Source organism: Oncorhynchus clarkii, chromosome 10, assembly GCF_045791955.1.
Source record: "Oncorhynchus clarkii lewisi isolate Uvic-CL-2024 chromosome 10, UVic_Ocla_1.0, whole genome shotgun sequence".
Classification (NCBI taxonomy): domain Eukaryota; kingdom Metazoa; phylum Chordata; class Actinopteri; order Salmoniformes; family Salmonidae; genus Oncorhynchus; species Oncorhynchus clarkii.
In genome coordinates this window covers 26,189,428-26,214,144 of record NC_092156.1, presented here as the reverse complement: position 1 = coordinate 26,214,144, position 24,717 = coordinate 26,189,428, and the positions used below count along the sequence as shown (strand labels likewise).

The 24,717-nt window shown below is 41.2% G+C and overlaps 1 protein-coding gene and 1 pseudogene across 1 annotated transcript in view; one reads left to right on the top strand and one right to left on the bottom strand.

Moving 5' to 3' along the window:
• Window positions 1-737: 737 nt before the first annotated feature.
• LOC139418190 (nucleoporin 88-like) lies at window positions 738-11,493 on the bottom strand (annotated as a pseudogene).
• Window positions 11,494-12,044: 551 nt separating this feature from the next.
• The window catches only part of LOC139419485 (vacuolar protein sorting-associated protein 37D-like), a 39,300-nt gene continuing 26,627 nt past the window's right edge, over window positions 12,045-24,717 (top strand). Inside the window, exons 1-2 of the mRNA XM_071169434.1 lie at window positions 12,045-12,289; window positions 21,137-21,308. Coding sequence (XP_071025535.1) covers window positions 12,158-12,289; window positions 21,137-21,308 — 304 coding nt within the window. The 5' untranslated portion in view covers window positions 12,045-12,157. The remainder of the gene's footprint in view (window positions 12,290-21,136; window positions 21,309-24,717) is intronic.

Below are 24,717 nucleotides of genomic sequence, written 5' to 3'. Positions count from 1 at the left end.
TTTCCCAACTTTTATTGCCCAGGTCAAGATTTTATTTAGTTATTTCTCAGCTGGGATTAAATATTTTCAGCATGCTTTCTGGTTTTTGTTGAAGTCGACACCGAAGCACTTTTTCCAACCTGAAAATTACCACTACCAGAAAAAAAACAGCTCCAATGACTAATTTCCCCGATTTTGGCAAAGAAGCCATTTGCCTACTTCCCCAGTCTGAACAGGAACAGCTGGCATGCTAACCTCCTGTCAATGTCATTGCGCTAACGTTAATTAGCATTGGCTTGTGAAACTACCTCAAACTTTCTTCATACTGAATGCAGAGACAATGGTATCCACGATGGTATTGTTGCAAAAATACCCCAAAATATTTTAATTGTGTACCCCCAATTTTAAAAGATCATGAGTAGAGTTTGCTACAGTTGATGTAAACTCAATGCATCAGAACATGTATGGAGATTAAAAACTGCTGTCACACTTGAACCATGAGACCAACTCCCCTCCAAGGTGACAGCCCTGTAAATAGGCGAAGCTGAAGAAAAGCTCTCCACCCAGACAAGTATGTGGGGCTAACTGTTCAGGCAGAGTTAAAATGAACACATTTGAAAAATAGGTAGTACTGTACATGCATTACTTTTATTCTCCAGATACCATTCATGTATATTTGTCTGTGTATAAAACCTTATGAAGACTCATGTATACAACATTTTCCCATTTCAATGACTGGTTCCAAAAATCTGACATTATGGCTGACAATGCTTTATGAGTCAGAGTTGACATGTCATGAGACAGACTATTTTAGCAAGTGTTGACTAAGTATTCACAATAGCGCTCCATTTTTATTTTGGTTGTTTGGAAAGCAGTGGGATAGCTGTATATGAAGGATGGCTCCCTTAACGGTCTCAGAAACTGAAATGGTTCTTGATGTCCTTGATCTGTTTCATAATTTCTCCTATGTGCTCTCCCCTGGAAGAGAGGGAAACAACACTGCTAGATCATATTAAACAAGACTGAGGACCAACATTAAACAGTAGGGACAACGTAAAACATTTGGGACCATATCCAAACAACGGGTCAATGGGTATCATACAGCCAGCAGGCTGGCATAACACCCAGGGAAGAGCTGCTCATACTGTTCTTTTATAACCCCCTGGACACACTTCCTCTGGTGCAAGTTGAGGGCGACAGTAGCCCTGGCTGGAGACATCCCTTTGTCCATCTGTTTCTTCTGGTACTCCTTCTTCATATTTACCTGGGAGAAGATAAGACACTAGCCCAGTTATTACTGTGAACAAGTACGAGGCTCCATGAGGATGACGGAGACCCCAAGAGGGCAGCTCACCTGTTTGATGCTGTTGCCCAGGTGACGCAGCTGGTCGTTGATAGTCTGGAGCTCTTTCTTCATGTCTTTCTCACTGTCAGACAGAACAGGCAGCTGACTGCGCAGACTGCCCAGAACCTGCTTCACCCTGGAATAGTTGATGTAATAGAAGCTCTGAAGCAGATAGCTTTTTTTGAGAGAGAGTTAATCAGTTATTATGTTGCATGGGTGTCTGACTGTTTTGAAGACTTTAAAAACAAAATGTATAAACAAATGTAGACTTCTGAAACAAGCCATGAAGATTAGATTAGATTTGAAAGAGGAGCGTAGAGTGACTGGTGTATCTAGCTACCTGTTCATGGTGGCCTCCTGGCGATACTTGGCATCCCCGTACTTATCAGCCAGACGCTCTGCAGACTCTCGCAGTCTTTTCCTATTGATAGAAAAAGAAACACAAGATGAAGAATAGCTCCAAAGTATATGAAATGCATGGTAAAGCTCATGAAGCCTCAGTACTTCCATCACTGTAATTCAAAGAGTTATGTTTGGCCTCTAATTGCATTATCAACCCCAGACTGCCGGTCAAACCAAATCAGTCACATCACATTCAATTACATATGAATGTGACCTCATTGAATAATCATATTATATGTACACTGGGAGCAAACAGGATAACAAATACACATGAGCACATTTCTACCAATGCTGATATCTGATGCACTGTAAGACGCACTGTAAGAAGCCTTTTCCAAATCTGCAGCTACCACTACCTATTCTTCATGCAATACATGTCCCTGTCTTTACCTCATCCTGTAAATAGAAAAAGCATAGCATAAGTAAAAATGCATTAGTAATACAATGTTTCATTATTATTTTAAGTGCTTTCATTGTTATAGCACAATTCTGAGTTGCTGTAAGCCTTGGGAGTGCATAGCTATGGCCATCAAGCACTAAGTTTATTGGGAAACTCTATTTACCTCTCCCCTCTGCACAAGGCCAGGTCCTCAAGCTGCTTGTTCCTCTGTCCTGTCAGCAATTTCACCCTGAAGAAGAAAAACCCATCAACAACATGCTTCATGACATGGCCGTGTCCATGGCCGTGTCCAATTACCCATACTTGAGTTCTAAATAGTACGCTTTTTGGGTATGCCTGAAATGTTTAATTGTATGTGACATTTTGAAAGTTTTGTATGCTTGAAATGACAGGATGTCATACTCAGCATACTTTTCATCAAGTAGAATTCACTGAACACATTGAGGAAGAGAATAGTCTTTTCACATTCACGTGTTTGACACAGCTGATAGTGTTTGACACTGAAATGTACGATTGGCGGGGAACTAACACGATTGAAATTTAGATGACGCCTTCTCAGTATGGATGAGTAGTATGTTGATATGTGTTGCTTACTGCAAACGTTTTTACACAAAGTACGTTATAAATAGTATGTAATAATATTAGTACACAGTATTGAGTTTTAGTAAAAAAGTAAGCAAGAAAGATTTTGTACACGGCCTGTGTGTGTGTGTGTCTGTATCAGAACTACAACTACAAGTGATCATGTGTGTTGTTGATTAAATGTGTGTGTATTTATCTGTTAATGAGTGACATTGACCTTCTCTGCATCTCCTCGCGAGCCATATCCTGTTTGAGGATGTACTCCTCTCTGAAAACCTGAGTGGCTCTGCTCAGCAGCTGGAGACACGCTGGAGGAGGGGACGATGTGTCCTTGTCCCCTGCTCTAAAAGCACAGGACAACACGACTGAGTCCACACAATAAACTAAGCATAATAGGGGTCTTTTTGTTTATCGCGGAAGCTGGGCATTCTGTAAAATGTGATCTAACCGTTATCAAGCCAGTTCATTGATAATAAATTGTCATTCCAAAAACAGCCACAAGGGAGGATACTAAATGTCAAAATGGCTCAGCATGATGCCAAAGCATGTTGCTATGGAGTCTAAATAAGCATCTGTACAAATCCAAGATCATCCTACAGGGGTGTTTTCAATGTACTGTGGTGAGTGTGTTACCTCAGCATGAGAGGATTGGTGGAGCTTCGGGCTAGGATGTTTCAAATGTGCTGCTCAAAGTAGTCATTGTGCAATCCACGCAGAGGAGAGCTAGCTGAGCCTACCCCTGGGTAGGAACACAGCAGGAGAGGAGAGGAAGGCCGGATGGAACTCCTAGGACACACATAGACATGCACCATCAGTCTGTGACACACTTTCCTATCTATATATTTTTTAAAATGTTTGGACTGATAATGCTCCCTATATAGGGTTGCACATTTTGGGGAATATTCAGAGGCGGAAACTTTCTGTGGGAATTAACGGGAATATATGCAAATGAACATGAATACCATTTAAACGTAGATGTTTTTTGCATTGGATATATTTACCATATCATATGGACAGAAACAAACCTTTTACCTTATCATAAGTAGACATAATTGCAAATGATTAAATCCTTCCAATAGAATTTAAAAAAAAATGTAGTTATGAATTGAACTTGAATTAAATGAGTTGACTCTTCACATGGGATGATTTCACTGAACAACAAAATTAAGGGAATATTGAATGATCCATCGCATCTCCCAAAAACATTTTTAACATACATCAGTAAAATTATAGTCTAGAAACAAAAGCTTTGGTTATCTTCCTCTCAGGCTTCAATGTCTTATCCCTGGACATCCTCAATGTCCACCCCTTGAACATCAGACTCTGAGGCCTCATCTTCACTGTCACTTTCCAACCTTGTTGAGGATGGCTCGTTGTCAGGCTCAAAAAGCCTCAAATTTGCCCAGATGGCCACCAATTTTTCAACCCTTGGTCAACCTGTTGCATGCTTTTGTGAGTGTGCTCCCAAACAAGGACAAGTTGCGCTCTGATGTGGCTGATGTTGGAGGGATTTTGAGGATGATGGAGGCAACAGGGGAAAGAGCCTCAGATCCACAAAGTCCCTTCCACCAGGTGGCTGATGAGATATGTTGGCACGACTGCCATATTGCATCTCCATCCCAAATCCCAAAGCCTGTGTACTTCGCCAGACTGCCAAGAACCATGCATTCATCCAGGCCAAGGTGGCGAGACATGGTAGTGACAACACCATAGGCCTTGTTGATCTCTACACTAGACAGGATGCTCTTGCCAGCATACTTGGGGTCCAACACGTACTTTGCGGCATGTATGGGCTTCAGGCAGAAGTCTTCACGCTTTTTTGATGCATTTCAGAACTGCAGTTTCCTATGCTTGGAGCAACAGGGATGTTGGCAGGGCAGTACGGATTTCTTCTCTGTCATCTGTCATCGGGGCGGCAGGGTAGCCTAGTGGTTAGAGCGTTGGACTAGTAACCGGAAGGTTGCGAGTTCAAACCCCCGAGCTGACAAGGTACAAATCTGTCGTTCTGCCCCTGAACAGGCAGTTAACCCACTGTTCCCAGGCCGTCATTGAAAATAAGAATTTGTTCTTAACTGACTTGCCTATAAGCAGAGTCTGAACATCAGACAGGATGGCATTGTCTCCCTCAATCTGTGCAATGGCTACTGCTATAGGTTTCAGGAGTTTCAGGCTGCTTACCACTCTCCCAAAATACATCATCCAGGAGGATCCTCTTGATGGAGCTGTCCATATTGGCAGACTGTGATATGGTAATTTCTTGGAAAGACTCCTTCCCCTCCAGGAGACTGTCAAACATGATGACAACACCACCCCAACGGGTGTTGCTGGGCAGCTTCATTGTGGTGCTCTTATTCTCACTTTGCTTGGTGAGGTAGATTGCTGCTATACCTTGATGACCCTTCACATACATAACCATTTCCTTGGCTCTCTTGTAGAGTGTATCCATTGTTTTCAGTGCCATGATGTCCTTGAGGAGCAGATTCAATGCATGAGCAGCACAGCCAATGGGTGTGATGTGAGGGTAGGACTCCCCCACTTTAGATCAAGCAGCCTTCATGTTCGCAGCATTGTCTGTCACCAGTGCAAATACCTTCTGTGGTCCAAGGTCATTGATGACTGCCTTCAGCTCATCTGCAATGTAGAGACCGGTGTGTCTGTGCTCTTGTAGAATACTGGTTGAGGGGTGGAGATGATGTAGTTAATTATTCCTTGCCCACAAACATTCGACCACCCATCAGAGATGCTTGCAATACAGTCTGCTTTCTCTATGAATTGCTTGACCTTCACTTGAACTCTGCATCCAGCAAATTAGTAGATAAAGCATGCTGGTTGGAGGGGTGTATGCTGGGTGAAGAACATTCAGAAATCTCTTCCAATACACATTGCCTGTGAACATCAGAGGTGAACTAGCTGCATACACAGCTCGAGCAAGACATTCATCTGTATTTCTCTGACTACGTTCCTCCATTGAGTCAAAAACACTTCAGATTCCAGGAGGACCATGAGCTGTTGCTATCGATAAGGTGTCCGATTCATCATTTTCACCTTGAATAGAAGTAGAGGGACTTTTGTCAGAGGTTGCTTGTTGTGAGCACTGAAGAAACGTTATGCACTTGGCCAGATGATTCTGCATCTTTGTTGCATTCTTCACATATGATTTGGCACAGTATTTGCAAATGTACACAGGTTTTCCTTCTACATTAGCTGCACTGAAATGTCTCCACACATCATAGTGCCCGTGGCATTTTCCTGTAAAGATGAGGAAAAAATTAGTAAAAAAACAACAAATACAATCCATGTACAGATAGATAGTTAAACAGTTAGATTAAACAACTCTTTTGTAAGATACATGTTTTTAAATGAAACATGTATGGAAACAGGTGAATTAACACTCCTCAGTTAGCAGGCTCAGGCAAGCAAAAACCCACATGGTAGCAAAACTAACTAGCAGAAAGTGTTAACAAGTTAGAAATGATTAAACACACATACTAGGATTTACTAGTTAACAAAAAATAATGTATGTCATATAAAATATATTCACCCCACCCAGTATTGTAATCAAAACTTCCCAGAAAGCATGTAGTCCTTGGCTCAGACAGTGTAGTAGTGTGGGCTCAATAGCATCTCATTAGTGTGCAAGATCTTGAGAATCAGCTGTACATGGGATAGAGGAGTGCACTGCACATGTGATGGAAGAATGCACTGTACATGCAGAGGTTTGTAATTCCATTAAATTGGGGATAGTTTCACCAAAATATGCCACAAGACTTAGAATTACCTTATGTGTATCCCACAAAAAAAGTTCACTGTTATAAGCTAACTTTTTTGATGAATTTAAGAAAAAAATCCAGGCTTAACTTCCCATGGAAAACTTCCGGAAATTTAGCGGAAAGTTCCCGACCCTTTGCAACCCTACAACTATATAATGAAATAAAAAAAGAATAGTATTTTGAACCGTACAGGAACCGTACAGGAGAGGCAGTAGTAGACACTCATAGGTGCTTGTAATGCAGATTATGGTGGCACCCAAAGACACAATCCAGAAGCCCCGTACTGGAGCTGACAAACTGTGGCCAAAGAGCGAGAGAGAGATGTTTTTTACATTTTGAGAAAACAACATTTACTGCCACGTTGACAATCTATGACAACAGTCCCAAGTTGGTACTTATGACTAAGGAGTGCCAAGCAGAATCTCAATCTAGTCAATGACGTCATATTAATATCTGGTGCCTTGATAGTTGTAGTGCTACCTTCTACTAAGAGGCCTGGTACAGAGGATGTGCTCTACGACACAGCGGTGTTCAGCAGCCAGCTCCTGAAGACTATCCTTGTCCTCCTCATCTGTGGAGAGAGCATTATGGCATATCAGGCAAATTAATGCACTAACATGCACTAACCACCTCCGATTTATGTGGTAAACAACGCAATTGAATTGACACCCCATCTGGACATGAAGACTGGAGGAACTTGTGCAGTTTGTTGAACCAAGTGAGGCCTACACTGTGCACTCCTGTCTCATGCCTGCAGTGGTATCTGTGCTGGCACAGGGGGTCTGCAATAGGGCATGAAGCAAGTTTCAATGAAACATAAAGAACACCACAGAAGAAAAAATATCACATTCAAAGTACATTTGACAAACATGATGATGGGGTGTGGACTTTGATACATCGAGACCTGGTGAGAAGCATCAATGGATCCCATTATAGAATTCAACTATATCAACCAATCAGCATGACTCACTCACCACTGTGCAGTCTGATTGGGCAGGTGAAGTCAGACTCCACAGGCACCTCATCATCCCCAGCGGCCAGTTTGAGGGTGAGCTCCAGCTCCACACACTCAAACACATAGAGAGAGGGCACCACCTCCCAGCCCCGCATCCACCTCTCCACTGCCTGTCAATCACACACAGAGAAGAAAATTCCTCCATGGACATAGCGTGAGGTGAAATGTTCAGAATTGTACAGATATATGTAACGAATAGAGCCAACACGATTCCCTGTTCTACTGGATAGACAATCATGTCTGTTTATCACAGAACATTTCTATCTAAATATTCTGTAACGTTGTACTGTCTGTACAGTACTTACTCCTGTCTCCTCCTCCTCTGCTTCCAGCACCGCGCAGTGATACAGTGTGCCCGTTTCCGTGGCGATGACCAGGATGTTGGGCACGCAGGGCAGGCAGAGCACGGCACAGTTATCCTCTGCCGCAGGGTACATGGGTAAGGGCCCACTGGGCTTACTGAGGCTACCTGAACTGAAAGACAGAAAAATGGGGTCTAGGAATGAGAGTCCTATTATGGATGATATTTTATTACATTTTCCTCAAACAGTAGCATAATATACTGAACAAAAATATAAATGCAACATATAAAATCTCCCATCTGCACAACAGGCGTATTTCTCTCAAATGTGCAATAATTTGTTTACATCCCTGTTAGTGAGCATTTCTCCTTAATAATCCCTCCACCTGACAGGTGTTGCATATCAAGAAACTGATTAAACAGCATGATAATTACACAGTTGCACCTTGTGCTGGGGACAATAAAATGCCACTAAAATGTGCAGTTTTGTCACAACACAATGCCACAGATGTCTCAAGTTGAGGAAGCGTACAATTGGCATGCTCACTGCAAGAATGTCCACCAGAGCTGTTGCCAGAGAATTGAATGTGAATTTATCTACCATAAGCTGCCTCCAACTTCATTTTAGAGAATTTGGCAGTACGTCCAAACGGCCTCACAACCGCAGACCACGTGTAACCACGCCAGCCCAGGACTCCACATCCGGCTTCATCACCTGCCGGATCATCTGGGAACAGCCACCTGGACAGCTGATGAAACTGAGGAGTATTTATGTCTGTAATAAAGCCCTTTTGTGAGGAAAAACTCATTCTGATTGGCTGAGCCTGGCTCCCATGTGGGTGGGCTTGTGCCCTCCCAGGCCCAACCATGGCTGCGCCCCTGCCCAGTCATGTTGAAATCCATAGAATAGGGCCTAATTCATTTATTTAAATGGACTGATTTCCATATATGAACTGTAATTCAGTAAAATCGATGAAATTGTTGCATGTTGTGTTTATATTTTTGTTCAGTATATATTTATAAGGTCGACTGAATAAGCCTCACCGTGTTTTATTCATTGTAATTCAATCAGACCAAGCCAGACAACACAACTAACTGGAAGCCGACTCTGGCTTTCCCAGCCTCATACAAATCTTGGTCGACCGAGTCATCTGTTCTTTCCACCAATTGAGTGTTCAAAATGTTAAAACGTGCATATCTCCATACATACAGTGCACTCGGAAAGTTTTCAGACCCCTTGACTTTTTCCACATTTTGTTACTTTACAGCCTTACTCTAAAACCGATTAAACATTTTTTTTTTTTATCAACTTATACACAATACCCAATAACAACAAAGTGAAAACAAGTTTATACATTTTTGCAAACTGAAATAGCTTATTTACATAAGTATTCAGACCCTTTGCTATGAGACTCGAAATTGAGCTCAGGTGCATCCGGTTTCCATTGATCATCCTTGATGTTGCTACAACTTGATTGGAGTCCATCTGTGGTCAATTCAATTGAATGGAAATTATTTGGAAAGGCACTCACCTGTCTAAATAAGGTCCCACAGAACAAAAACCAAGCCATAATGTCAAAGGAATTGTCCGTAGAGCTCCAAGACAGGATTGTGTCGAGGCACAGATCTGGGGAAGGGTACCAAAAAAAGCCTGTGTCCCCAAGAACACAGCCTCCATAATTTTAAAATGGAAGAAGTTTGGAACCACCAAGACTCTTCCTAGAGCTTGGGGGGAGAAGGGCCTTGGGGGGAGCAGGGCTTAGGTCAGGGAGGTGACCAAGAACCCAATGGTCACTCTGACAGAGCTCCAGAGTTCCTCTGTGGAGATGGGAGAACCATCCAGAAGGACAACCTTCTCTGTAGCACTCCAATCAGGCCTTTATGGTAGAGTGGCCCGATGGAAAACACTCCTCACTAAAAGGCACATGACAGCCCGCTTGGAGTTTGCCAAAAGGCACCTAAAGGACTCTCAGACCATGAGAAACAAGACACTCTGGTCTGATGAAACCAAGATGGAACTCTTTGAATGACAAGTGTCACATCTGGAGGAAACCTGGCACCATCCCTACGGTGAAGCACTGTGGTGGCAGCATCATGCTGTGAGGATGTTTTACCAAACGCCAGGGACTGTGAGACTAGTCATGATTGAGGAAAGGAACGGTGCAAAGTACAGAGAGATCCTTGATGAAAACCTGCTCCAGAGTGCTCAGGACCTCAGACTGAGGTGAAAGTTCACCTTCCAACAGGACAACAATCCTAAGCACACAGCCAAGCAGGAGTGCCTTCGGGACAAGTCTCTGAATGTCCTTGAGTCGCCCAGCCAGAGACCGGTCTTGAACCCTATCGAAAACCTGCAAATAGATGTGCAGCAACGCTCCCCATCCAACCTGACAGCGCTTGAGAGGATCTGCAGAGAATAATGGGAGAAACTCCCCAAATATAGGTGTGCCACGCTTGTAGAGTGATACCCAAGACTTGAGACTGTAATCACTGCCAAAGGGGCTTTAACAAAGTACTAAGTAAAGGGTCTGAATACTTGTGTAAATGTCACAAAATTCTTAACCAGTTTTTGCTTTGGTATTATGGGGTATTGTGTAGATTGATGAGGGTAAAAAAGTTAATAATAATAATTTTATCAATTTTAGAATACGGCTTTAACGTAACAAAATGTGGAAATAGTCAAGGGATCTGAGTCCTATGGCCTATTTATTGCCTACCTCCTCATGTCTTTTGCACACACTGTATATAGACTTTATTTTTTCTACTGTGTCATTGACTAGTTTATTGTGTTATTATGTGTAAACTCTGTGTTGTTGTCTGTGTCACACTGCTTTGCTTTATCTTGGCCAGGTCGCAGTTGCAAATGAGAACTTGGTTTTCAACTAGCCTACCTGGTTGAATAAAGGTGAAATAAAAAAATAAAAAATCCTCTTTTGGACTGCTCATTGGCCAGCTCATCCTCCACGGGAGTAGGGCATCATACGTTATGAATAAATGGTAAGTATTTTATAGTTTGAGGAGGAGTTTAAAGTAGTTTTTCCCTATTTATGACTTGGCCACAAATACGAGTACAGGACGAGTCAACAGCATTATTTGGGTAGGAGTTAACGGAACATGAACATGAAGTTAGATTTTCACCGGACAGTTACTTTTTTTTTTAAATTCTCAGCTCTATGACAAAATGTGTAGAATTGCAACTCTAAACGCATTCTGCTAACTTTGCCACCGCTGCTGGAAAAAAATATATAGGAAATATTGGGTTCAGACAAGACCAACGTGAAAGTAATTGCATATTGTGCCAGGAATTAATGGGAGTGGCAACTGACTGTAATTACACTGCAAAGACTATTCTATCTAATATAATTCGTTTAAAAAAAACTTGTCAGAAAGTAGCTAGCTAGATGAACAACCAACCTTTAAACACGCTAGCTAGTAATTTAACGTTACTCACCTGGTATATCACAGTCTCAAAGCTGTCCTCTGAATTGAGCTGCCTCAGGTTTGTCGTGTAAAAAACACTGTCTGCGTCATCCGACAAGAATAAGTCGCCATTGAGGTAAAATGTATGACTCTTTGCAGTTCTTCTGCAATTCGCTTTGGGTTCCAAATCGAGTTCCTCGTAATTTATAAAAAATATAATGATTTGGTAGCTCACTTCACCATCGCTCTCCAGCAAGCGCAGCCATTTTTCCTGTCGTCTGAATATTACGATTTTAGAATCCTACCAATGAAAACCAACGAAAACTTCAGGATTCATTCAACTCAATAATCCAATCAGATCCAGAGGCAAGCTGAATATGTAAAACAAATGGGAATTTGAGTTTTTACAACCACTGATATTGAAACGAAAGTTAGCTCAAGAGTTGATACATAGTAACAGCATAGTTGCTACAAAATGATGCTATGTAACAAGGAAGTGAAAATGGTTGCAATATTCCATTTGCCAGACTCACACAGCATAACTGCACACTTGCCTACATACATTGAAAATGCTTTCAAATGTAAGGTACACAATGCATTTTTAGTATTATTATTACTACACATTTTGGGGTATTTGTGAAATACAGGACTTCAGTAGGCAATTATAAAATACTGCCAAACAAAATTGTGGTAGAGGTTTATTACCGTTTATAACATTTGCTTATAAACGACAATGCCTTCCTGTGGTTGTCAGTGGCATTACATTAGCTGCAGACGTGTTAAGTATGTGTCCCTGCATCTTGTATTGTCTCCGCCAACAGAAACGTTCCGTTCTCGCTACACGGTCTGCTTCAACACAACACGCGCGTGCGGCTGTGCTATTCACTGCGAACGACATGGAACCAAATGGGCTTACAAACGAAGTCGTCTGAACTGCTTGTGAATGAATACTATGTCCAATTTTAAGGACACGAACTCTATCCCAGATGGGTACAGGGCTCTAAACACCAGTGAATTGCAGGAGCTTTTACAAGATGAAGAAAAAATGGACCAGATCGTCCGACTCAATGAGAAGGTATTTGGTTCTACCGTGTGATAACTATCGAATAAAACCACAGTTTTGCTAAATGTATATGTCAGTTACATGTGGTTGATATTACATTTTCCAGACTATTAGGCTACATTCAAACTCAAATAGGTCTCAACATTATGCTCTCTGCTGATTTCTATAAAGCGCGAAAAAATTGCTTTGATGCCTCATCGTATGGCACATCATGTAGGCTATAGGCAATGCATGCTTTATTATCCTCCTATGACACTATAGTATTGTGCGTGGCTTCCAATGGGAAAAGCCTTTAATGTTTCCCCCCACGTTCTCCTTCAATCCGATAGAGTTTACGTGAATGTAAATAGTATGTACAATTGACATTGTTCACATTCCATTCGTTTTTTACAGAATGTTTTTCCATACCAATCGACCTGAACAGGGAATTCCTGTTTGCCATACAGGACATGTTCAGTGAGCAGCAGGATCAACCTATTCATAATGCTATAAAAGCACTAAAATGTTCATTTGAAAACATGTAATCGGTCTCTCTGTCCCACACACATGCACATTTAAATGCAAATGCACCTCATTCTGTCTTTCTGTCTTATTCCTCACTAGAACATCTATTCCTAAATATAATGTTAAATTACGAGGGCAGTTTGTTCTTGTTCTATTTGTCTTGCACAGTTAAAAAAATGGTGATTCATGGTACATAGCCCTCTGCTTGAACTCATCAGGTGTGGCATTCATTCTTGGACAGAGAGAAAATCGTTATTCTTTTGGGACTGGATGCGCATGTGTCCAATTCAGATCAAGACATGACATTTGAAACCTGCTTCACTGCTGCAGCGAATGAATTCGAGAGATGTTTCCAAAGTGGTTGCATCTCACTGAGAGAGGCCATGGAATGCTCCCAAGGGACTGGATAAGAATTACTTAGCTAGAGGCATGTTAGGGATTTCAGTAATGGTTGTAGTAGCAGCTGCATTCGACTTGACCAAGACATTTGATTGAACATACATTTACATGCAAGTGTTACATGCCAGTAATAAGCTAGGCAATATGATACTGTAGGTTAGTTGAGACATTCACACACAATTCTCATTTACAGTTTGTGTAACTAAACATCAGTAGGGTGTCTGGGTATGCCCCCCTCCCATTGTTTTTCTTGCAGTTGCCATTGTTAGTTTAATAAAGCCCACATATGCATGGTTGGCTGACATGTGAGCATGTGGTAGTGGTAGTTGAACTTATTGTAGGGGCTGGCTCCACAGCCCCTACGATCCACTGGTGAGCAGCGCTCCAATTCATTAACACTTTGGGGTATCCAAGGGCAACCGCTCTGAAAGCATCATTAATGGCACAATAAGATGGACACTTGTGTATATAGCCCACCTCTCACTAGCTACTGGCTAGCTCCCTCTAGAGAATGTTCTCTGCCTCCTGACTGGCATAATTGCTATCCTCTACTGGCTCCATGGGATTTGACATGGGTAGTAAGCACTAAATGGGAAAATTAAATTACAGTCATCTGGACACTGTAACTGCTCCATTTGAAGACACTCAGACGCTGAGCACCTCAGCTTACCACACATGGCAGTGAAGGAGCAGAGCAACACTCAAGCCCTTTTCCCCCAAGATAAATCTAGCTGGTAAATTCTTGCAGATTGTACAGACTTGATGGAAAAGGAGCCAGTATCCTCACGCTGGCATATTAAATCATAACACATTCATCATGTTTGTATAATATATTTCCCAATATCAAATGTCAAACAATAATATTTTTGTGTCTTCACAGAAACTGCCACATCAGTACCTTTTCAGCTCGAGAAGTTCATACAACATTGTACTTCTTTCCAAATCTGAAGTGCCCTTCAAGTGTTTTTTGTCAGTGCCGGTGAATACTATCTGGTGGTTTGCTTTACAACCAGTGCATCATCACAACCACAGTCCCAGGGGCTCCTGAACCTCCTGCTTGCTAAACAGGGGTAGGAGCAGCCACAGTAGGAAATGGAAGGTCTGATGCTATTCCTGTTTAGGGAAAAACGCTGGTGATTATGAATAGCCATGGATGACAGGGATTTGGAGTGAAATAAGCTACAAGTGTCCTTGTAGTCACAGGAAATTCAAGGGAGAACAGTGGAGCTGCAGTGTCTTTGTGTACACCGTGCTTATTTTGACTCTGGGCCAAATGCTCCGGATTCTACAGAACATGGGGCTCTGATTGCCTTGCAAATGATCATTATACAAACCACAAGTGTGAGAGAAATGAACAGTAAGACACTTGTGAAGGGACTGAAGTAGCCCAGTGTTGAGGGAGACTTTTGAAAAACACTTGGAGCTAAATTACACTTTAACAAAATCACAGGAACTGTTAGACACTGCTAGAATCTTTAGAGCACTTTGAAATGGGCCACAAAGATTTGTGGTTTCTCTAAATTGCATGCGGGCCACACAGTGTGGCGTCATAGAAGTAGTTTAATACCCTGTAGACTTTGCCATCTTGCCTGCTGTGATGTGACAATGCAGATATTTCAAGCTGTTCCGATGACAAGAATTAAGTATGCACAAAGAGGTGTGACAAGCATAAGAGACAGGATATTGGCCCAGATACAAAAACTAGAGGGGCTCAGTTTAGAAAGTTCGAATGCATTTGGGAATGGAAAATATACTCCATAAACCTACAATGAATAACTAGACTAAATGTTAACATTCCGATTATTTTACTACATGGAATGAGTGTTTTAAATATTTAATTCTCAATTAAAATGAATACAGGAGTGGAATGCAAGAAGCACATACCCCACATTTGGAGGATTCGTAACACAGAAAGGAAATCCAACCTCAAAGCAAACACACACAAGTCAAAATGTGTTTAAAAATCTTTTTCATGCTTATATATTTTAATTTGAACACATTTTAAAGTTACAATATTCTTAAAAGCAATCAACAAGTAATCCAAAAAAATGTAGCCTGTTGGGCATATACTTGTTCAGATTAAGTTGTCAATGAAAAGGTATTGAAATCATTTATAACTCCACTAGATAATCCACATGAAGTAAATCTTGACCTGACAAAGAAAAATTGGTCAAGAAACAGTTCCAGGGAAAAGTGTTGGCACACTATCTTGGGTAACATCTGTGGAATAAGTCACACATTTTCCTGATGACTTTCATGTCAACATGTCAGTGTCCACCGTCAATGGTTGCTTTGAAAATTGTCACCTTACCGGCAGTAAAACAGCAGAGGAGATGTTTCTCGGGGTTGAATTCTAACCTCTCAGCATCAGATGGTCAAGGTAATCCCAGAGAGCTGTCTAAAACGAGATCACATATGCAGCTGTGATGTCCAGAGCCATGATCCAATTGAAGCCACAGTCTTTTATTCCCTGTGGCTTCCTAGTGGGCAAAAACTGGTTGAATCAACATTGTTTCCACGTCTTTTCAATGTGATGACATTAAATCAATGTGGAAAACTGATTGGATTTGCAAAACGTAAGACAATATAAGGGCATTGTGTTTTGTTCACCCAACTTTAAACCTAAATCCAATAACATGGACAATTTCTTTGTTGATTTCACATTGAATTCACATTAGTTGACAACTCAACCAAATGTAAATCAAAACTAGACATTTAACTGACATCTATGCCCAGTTGGTTGTGACTGAGATCAGTGGAAATCATATTTCAAGCCATCACTACTTCATTAGATTATGCATTTATCATGTTGTACAGTACATCCTCCACAGCGTATTTTTAGTAATTGTAACACACAGACATACTTCTCATTTGTGTATACAGTCAGTCAGTTAGTGGTCTGAAACATTTGTATGTCCTTACATACCCAATCCTCCTGATGATGCTGAGGGAGAAGGCTGGGCCCTAAGCAGTTCTGAGAAGGCCCCTTCATTCATTTGAGAATGGGAGCCCTTGATAAAAAAGTCCCTATGACTTTTTGTTATTTTCCTCGATTTGATTAATCATTTAAAAAAACACAGATTAAAGCCTTGCTTATACATTGCACATTCCCCTCTCCTTTCAGCCTATCATAGCTAAATGAAATACTTTTTTCAAAGTGATTCTTCAACCTCGAAGTCTGAGACGATTAGGGGTTTAAGTATCGAAGGGGAAATAAATGTACTTTGGACCCGCAAAGCTTCTTTGATTATTACAGTGCAAGGTTTGTAAAAAGCCTGATATGTCCAGCCAGACACATTCCACTGAACTGGATTCCCGGGAGCGATGACATAGTTTTGTAGTTGGCCAAAGTTAGAAACAGCCTTCTTCAGGCTGACTGCCAAGTGAAGCTTTTAATTAGCAATTGATTATCACCCTGAGCCAGAAGTCTTGAACTCAACCCTCTTCTCAGATAAGGTGGGCAATTTGAAATGTTCTCTCATTCCCTGTACATAGAACTTGCTCCAATTAAAGAAGAAGTCTTATCTAGCATCTTGCTCTGCAGTTTCAGCTTGCAGGAATGGAAATATTTAATCAGAAGAAGACTATATTCCCTCCATTTTGGGAGGTGTGAGGCATACAATGTGCCTTTGCTTGGAGACCACTATGATTGGATCAGTGGTTTCTGACTTTCTCTGGCAGGGGGGTGGCATTCACTTTGGTTTCCTGTTGCAAGAAACTCATGTGGTTTCAGTCGAGAAGTGAGGGTTATACGTAAACTCTGAAGTCGAAAGAAACCACTGTTGAGGAGCCATTGACTGAGCATTTCAAAACTGCTGCAAGGAAAGTCAGTGCTACCCAGCAGCATCAATAACAAAGATTACTATCAGTGATTGTGACTCAGTAACTTGGGAAACATGCCAATACAAGCTGTAGATAATAATCCTCCCACCTAATTCCCTTTGGCCACTCTGCAACAGTACGCCCTCTCAGTCTCATTAATTTTACCTCACTTAACTCCACTTTCTGATGTCACTGAGAAGCTCTTCCTCCTTGGCTCTTTTTCAGTCTAAAGCACTTTCAACTGACCCACTTTGTTGTGTGTTTGTTCATGATGCAATGAACATAAATTCTCACATTCCTGTAAGCAAATTAATTTCAAGTGGAGGCATGCCCCATGAGGAGAGCCAAACTGTTTTTGGTCATGAGCAGAGTATTAAGTGAGGCAAAAATCTCATTATCATTTAACAAAGTAAACCATTTATCCTCGGTATACTTTGGTGAGCTCAGCCAGAGTTAACAATATCCCTGAGGTTTTAAACAGTGCAATTGGCAGCTAAAAAAATCATAATTTTACTTCAGGCAGAATAGCAAATCTCAATAAAAGCCTCCACGCTCTTTTGACTTCAGATAATTTGAGTTAACAGTGGGGTTTGTGGTTTGCCATCCTGTCTGTGCTATGCCAATGTCGTTTTAGGAACAAGATGACAAGCCACAGAATCCCTTCATCATGCAACTGTGTTTTTCTCATTGGGTCTAAAGCGATGCATAGCAAAAATGCCACTGGACTCACCATTAGTCCTGACCACTGGAATACTTTGCAATACATTTTCTAATTGTCCTTTAGTTTGGGGATTATTCCCATATATTGACACTTACTTAAATGCAAAATACATTTTTGTTTAATTGAAACATTTCACCTCGATCAAACCGACAGCGCCATTGTGTTTTGGTTCACCAGAAGTACATACATTTCCAATGGAATGTTGCGTTTGCCTTGCACCATTGCATTGCAGGCAAACACAACCACTATTTATCCAACTTATGCATCAAATTGTATGCGTAGACTTGACAGAAATAGAAGCAAAAGGTAAATGTTGAACTTTTGTTGCACATACATTACTTGTCAAATGTTTGGACTCACCTACTCATTCCAGGGTTTTTCTTTCTTTTTACTATTTTCTACATTGTAGAATAATAATGAAGACATCAAAACTATGAAATAGCACATATGGAAACATATAGTAACCAAAAAAGTGTTAAACAAATCAAAATATATTTTATATTCTTCAAAGTAGCCACCCTTTGCCTTGATGACAGTTTTTCACATTATTGGCATTCTCTCAACCAGCTTCATGAGGTGGAATGTATTTCAATTAACAGTTGTGCCTTGTTAAAAGTTAATTCATGTGTTTGAGAAAATCAGTTGTGTTGTGACAAGGTAGGGTGGGTATACAGAAGATAGCCCTATTTGGTAAACTACCAAGTCCATATTGTGGCAAGAACAACTCAAATAAGCAAAGAGTGTCAGATGTGTGCATACTGGTAGCGAAGTCAGGTGCAGGAGAGCAGAGATTTGTGAACAGGCGCACACTTTATTTAAGCAAAAGTGCAAAACGTGCAAAACAGTCACAAGAATTATGTTTCACAATAAACATCTTCGTGAAAAAATAACATGGAAAAAACAAGCCAGTCTGGCGCGTCAACAATACACACGTAACACAAACAATCTTACACAAAGACATGATGGGGAACAGAGGAATAAATACATGTAGGTTGATTGGGGAAGGAAAACCAGGTGTGCAGGGAACAAGACAATACAAATGGATACATAAAAAATGGAGCGGTGATGGCTAGAAAGCCGGTGACGTCGACCACCGAACAAGGAGAGGAGCGACTTCGGCGGAAGTCGTGACAAAGAGAAACGACAGTCTATCATTATGTTAAGTCATGTAGGTCAGTCAATATGGAAAATTTGTGAACATTTATTTTTGCAGTCGCAAAAACCATCCAGCGCTATGATGAAACTGGCTCTCATGAGGACCACCACAGAAAAGGAAGACCCAGAGTTACCTCTGCTGAAGAGGATAAGTTAATTAGAGTTAACTGCACCTCAGATTGCAAATAAATAAATGCTTCACAGAGTTCAAGTCACAGACACATCTCAACATCAACTGTTCAGAGGAGACAGCGGGAATCAGGCCTTCATGGTCGAATTTCTGCAAAGAAACCACTACTAAAGACACCAATAATAAGAAGAGACTTGCTTGAGCCACAAGCAATGGACGTTAGACCGGTGGAAATCTGTCCTTTGGTCTGATGAGTCCAAATTTGAGTTTTTTGGTTCCAACTGGCTTGTCCTGGTGAGACAGAGAAGGGGAACGGAGGATCTCTGCATGTGTGGTTCCCACCGTGAAGCATGGATGAGGAGGTGTGATGGTGCTTTGCTGGTGACACTGTCTGTGATGTATTTAGAATTCAAGGTACACTTAACCAGCATGGCTACCACAGCATTCTGCAGCGATACGCCATCCCATCTGGTTTGCACTTAGTGGAATTATCATTTGTTTTTCAACAGGACAATGACACCTCCAGGCTGTGTAAGGGCTATTTTGCCAAGCATCAAATGACCTGAACTCCACAATCACCCGACCTCAACCTAAATGAGATGGTTTGGGTTGAGTTGGACTGCAGAGTGAAGGAAAAGCAGCCAACAAGTGCTCAGCATATGTGGGAACTCCTTCAAGACTGTTGGAAAAGCATGAAATACATTCCAGGTGACTACCTCATGAAGCTGGTTGAGAGAATGCCAATAGTGTGCAAAGCTGTCATCAAGGCAAAGGGTGGCTACTTTGAAGAATCTCAAATATAGAATATATTTTAATTTGTTGAACACTTTTTTGATTACAACATGATTCCTTCCATATGTGTTATTTCATAGTTTTGATGTCTTCACTACTATTCTACAGTGTAGAAAATAGTGAAAATTAAGAAAAACCCTTGAATGAGTAGATGTGTCAAAACTTTTGACTGGTACAGTATATCCACGAAAATGTTGGATTAGATCATGGAAAAGTTTGACTGAAGAATTTATTACGCAGTATTGATGCAATGATGCTGTCGGTCTGATCGAGGCGTTAGTCTGTGGAACTGTCACTATTAATGACTCTACATGTATACATTTTCTTGCTGTGGTATGACGATTCTTGAAAGTGTAAGCAATAGCCTGACTTTAGTCTTGAGTTTGGTTTTTGAACAACTTTAAAGGGCTGATATGTGAAGTAAGTAAAATGTTACTTCGCTAGTGCCAAGTCATCAACTGAATCCTCCCAGTGTGTATGCCAAAGCCACAAGCGTATCATGCGGTCCATGTGTAACATGAGTGAGGCTCTTGACTAGGAATTCAAAGTCCGCTATTTGCCAGAGGTGGAAAGTCACATTGGTTTGGGAATGTGGCCTGTAAGTTGTTTTTTTAACATACATTTTTATTGATCTTGTTTAACACACCTTGACTTAACCTTCACATGAAATTAAGTATCAAATGCCCTCAGTTTTATTAATTAATTTCCCTGACTGGGAAAGTCCTTTGATATATTCAATATTTAGTATAGACCTACTGGTTGAAGTTCACACCTAGGAAAAGGTTTTTGTTCTTAAGTAACTCACCATCAAACATTCATGTATATACAGTACACCCTTGCTCCTTCCTGTGTTTTTGGCCCTCAATGACCCTGCTGTTTCTCACAGTTTCATACTTTCCACATTGACTAACCCCTTTGCTGTTGTTTTCTCTGCTCAAACCCTATGAGAAAACATTTTCCAGCTCAATACATTTCAAACTCAGTGTGTAGAGCATTTCCTGCAGAGTGAGGTTAACCTTGAAGATCTATTGTAGCTTGACACATTTTTTTTTAAACTATGAATTCTGTGAAGGCTCAGTTGAGCGGATTTGTAAACATCAATCTTTAAATAGCTAAATAAATATGTACATTTCCAACTGTTATGCCAACTTTAAACTCCTATTTATCAAGATGCTATAAGTAGGTTGATACACATACACCTCTATTACTGGAATAATATTTTAAACATGGCACCCTACCATCACAGTCTGCTATTGATTCAGTTAATCCATTTACCTTTTCTTTGTGTGTGCTGAGCTGTACATTCTCAGGGTTCTGACTCCATGCCTGTCTCCAGTTTCAGGAGCTGCAGGTGGACAGAGAGATTCTGCTGACCTCCAACCGGAGCTTGGCCGAGGAGAGCCTCGCCAGGCGACCCCGCCTCAACAACGGCAAACTCCAGCTGGCTGAGAAATATAGGGATCTGACCAATCTGGCAACCGCCTGCTGGGAAAAACAGAGTCGGCTCGGTGAGTCTACATGTGACCAAGAGAGGCAGAGGAGAAAGGAAGATTGTCTCTGTTTCTGGGTATACATGGAATATTGCTGTCAGCCATGAGTCAGGATTAAGAATATAAAAATACAGCTGGATAAGAATTTATGGAAATATAATGTCTGTGTGCGGAGTGATCATAGACCAGGGAACAAGATTTTGATGAGCTGTTGTAGCTGACTATTTTTGAGGTAAGCTGAAAAATCTACAATGGTTTATTAATAACATCTAAACAACCCCAGGGTGTGTGCCTTTGTGTCTGTGGAAACACATCACAGAGAAACACTGTTCCATAACAACGCCCTAATGTCGGCTGTTTAATTTATGAGGCCCGCGCTGATCAGTGTTGCAACCTCTTGTGTGGATTGTTATTACATTTGACAGGTTGGTGGGTGAAATCTGCTGGCACTGTTGGGATCCAAACTCTGGACCTGGTCCATGCCCCTCCCCTCCAGTCCCGCTCATGGGTGTGAGGGGTGGAGGTGGGGTCTTGCAGAACTATCGTGTCCCCATGGGTGAGCTCAGGCAAAGGGGTTCCCACCTGGCTGTTCCACCTCTCTTTCAACACTAGCCAAGAGTAACCACTGGAGCATGTATGAAATAGGACTCTTGCTCCACATGAGCCTGTTTCGTTTCCCAAACAGTTAACAGGGGCGCTCCTCTGCTAAGGGAGCTGTTTTTTAAAATGTTTATTCTATTTGGCCAAAATGACTGAATATTGTGTTTCTCCTGGTTTCCTTCTTGGCAGTGTAAGAAGCTGAATGTATTCTCACGGTCAGACAGACTCGCACATCTCAGGGTCATCTTTGACTCGCTGAATCAAAGAACATGTTATTTAAACAGACAAACAAATAAACAGAATACAGAATAACATAATTTTTCTTATGGTAATGTTCATGCAACTTGCTGAGCTACCCATAAGGCCAAAGTAAACTAGGCAGAAACCTCAGTACCCAAAGGAGCGCCATCACGCTAACCTCCTCGGGCTGAGTAATTGCATGGTTTAGTCTGCGGTGGCCCTCATTGCCTTACCTCGTGTTTTCTAAGAGACAAAGGGGCCCCTTTTTGGGGCAGTCCTTCCGAGACTTGAGAGAGAACTTCAGTCTCGCTGTCTTATCGTAGCCCTTTACACTCAGTTGAAAATGGCAGATTTGGGCACTAATACTGTAAGTGCTTAAATTGAAACATAGTGGCTGTACAGTAACATGCTATACATGACGCCAGAGTTCTGGCTCTGCACTTCACAGCACTGTATGGGTTTTGACTGACAGAACTGCGCCCGACAAGAAGTTGGCCCCATCCCTCCCAGTAATTGGAGAAATTTAGAAATGTTTTGGGTTGGCTGAGTGAGGGAAATGCTGTAAATTAAGTTTTGTAAAGACAAGACATTGAAGATTATAATAAAAAATACCACTTGGATGTCATAAAAGGAAGCCAAACACCCGTGAGTCCAAATGTACACTTCACATTTCAAATCATAAAACTCATGTCATATACAGTGTCAAAGTTTATGATCACTATGTTTGATGTACAGCTACAAGATGACATAGCGTCATACCCTGGGTTGTTCTGAACAGAATGAGCCTATGTTTGTTTATTGTGAAGAAAATTTGCCGTGTCACACTTCACCTGAATGCATTCATGACCTATGTTCCCTCAAAAATGTTTATCACTGAGCAAATTTCAGGTCTGCTGAGCGCAAACATGAACGCTCTGAAAACTTCCGGGACACATTTACTGTGGACACAGGCTGTACCCGCTTTAAGTAACAGTTTTAAGTAGGCTACTATGGCTATTTGATCATAATGTAGGACTATCAGAGTGGGCCACAATCAAAAACAATGGAGAAAATGCATCCCATATCATTTTAACATGGAAATAGCTGTTCAATCTTCAGCCTACAGTAGCAGCCAATGTGTGTTCATTGTAGCTCTACATTCTATGAGACCTTTGAAAAAAACCATGCAGCGCTTGACGTTAACTTGTTTATAACCACTTGTCCTTCAGACAAGGAGGTGACTGAAAATGTTGTGTTGTTTGATGCAAGAAACCACTTTGCAAAATAAAATGCATCATTATTCCCATGCCGTTATTACAGAGAATAAGGCAAATCATGCTACCCTCTGCCAATTGGCTACTTAGCTTATTCAAGTCTCAAAATACAACACTGCACCTTTAAGACAAAAAAGCTCTTTACCTGACTTGCTTTTGAAAGATGAAATGCACACGTTTTGTAGGAAGCAATCACTCACCCATTGCTGACTACAACTTATCTGTAACTGGGTTAATAACTCAGTAACTAGCAAAGGATATGAACAAATGCACAACATGATCTCAAAACAAGCCCATCCACTCAGGACCGCTCATGCTGTAAACACAGTCCAGCTCAACGTGAATGGCACAGATCCATATATGGCAATCGTCTATTTGTATATAGGCCTGCTGTAGCTCTGATTGGTTATGGCGTACCGGTCTGTGTAGAGTATGGGCCTGAGTCATGCCTGTCAATGCAATACAATCCTACTCGGATGCATTTCTCCCTACAACAAAATCTCTTGCATAGTTAGTTTTGTATACTAAGTCTTGCATAGTTCATTTTGTTTAGGTATGTTGCATTGAAAGCGGCTAATATTGTGTTAATTTGATCACAATTCCCACAGTAAAGGGAAAAGTTGATAGTGTTAACTGACGGGAAAACTCTAGAAAGTTGAGTGAAGTTAAATCTCGTGTTTCTCTGTGCTTATATTTATTCTGCATAGCAGTCCCGGGGAGCTGCGTGCCCGCACACAGTTTAGAGGGAACACTTCTCATGTCTCCATTCTATGCACACCAAAATTACAATCTGTTTCTCTGATTTGCCTTGTGAAACCTAACACTGTAAGATCATATTGTATAACATAGCTAGTTATGTTGGCAATAGAACAAGCTTTCAAATCATGCCTACCTGTCCCAGATTGCCATTTATAATGGACCGTTTTTGGGATTATGTAAACAGTAAATGTGTGATGGTGGGTTGTGTTCCAAATGAAATGACTACAAGTGTGCTTGCTCTAGTTCCTCAACGGCACAGCTAGGAAAGCAAAAAAAAAGATTCTTCTTTGAGTCATAAAAGTGAATTGACATTGCTTAGGAACTGTGTGCATTTGGAGACACCAGTTCGTCCTCTCATTCAAACCCTTGTAATGTTTTTGTCTTATGTTGCACCTATATAGACCAATTCCCACGAGTGTAAAGGGTTAAATGGTCATCTTTGTTTGAACTCCACTCGGCTCTTCAACAACCCGGGCTCAGAGCATTGCGAATGAATTATTTAGATTATGGAAATTTAGGGGATCACAAAACAAAGTCTAGATTAGCTATAAATCTCCCAGGTGCTCCAAGTCATG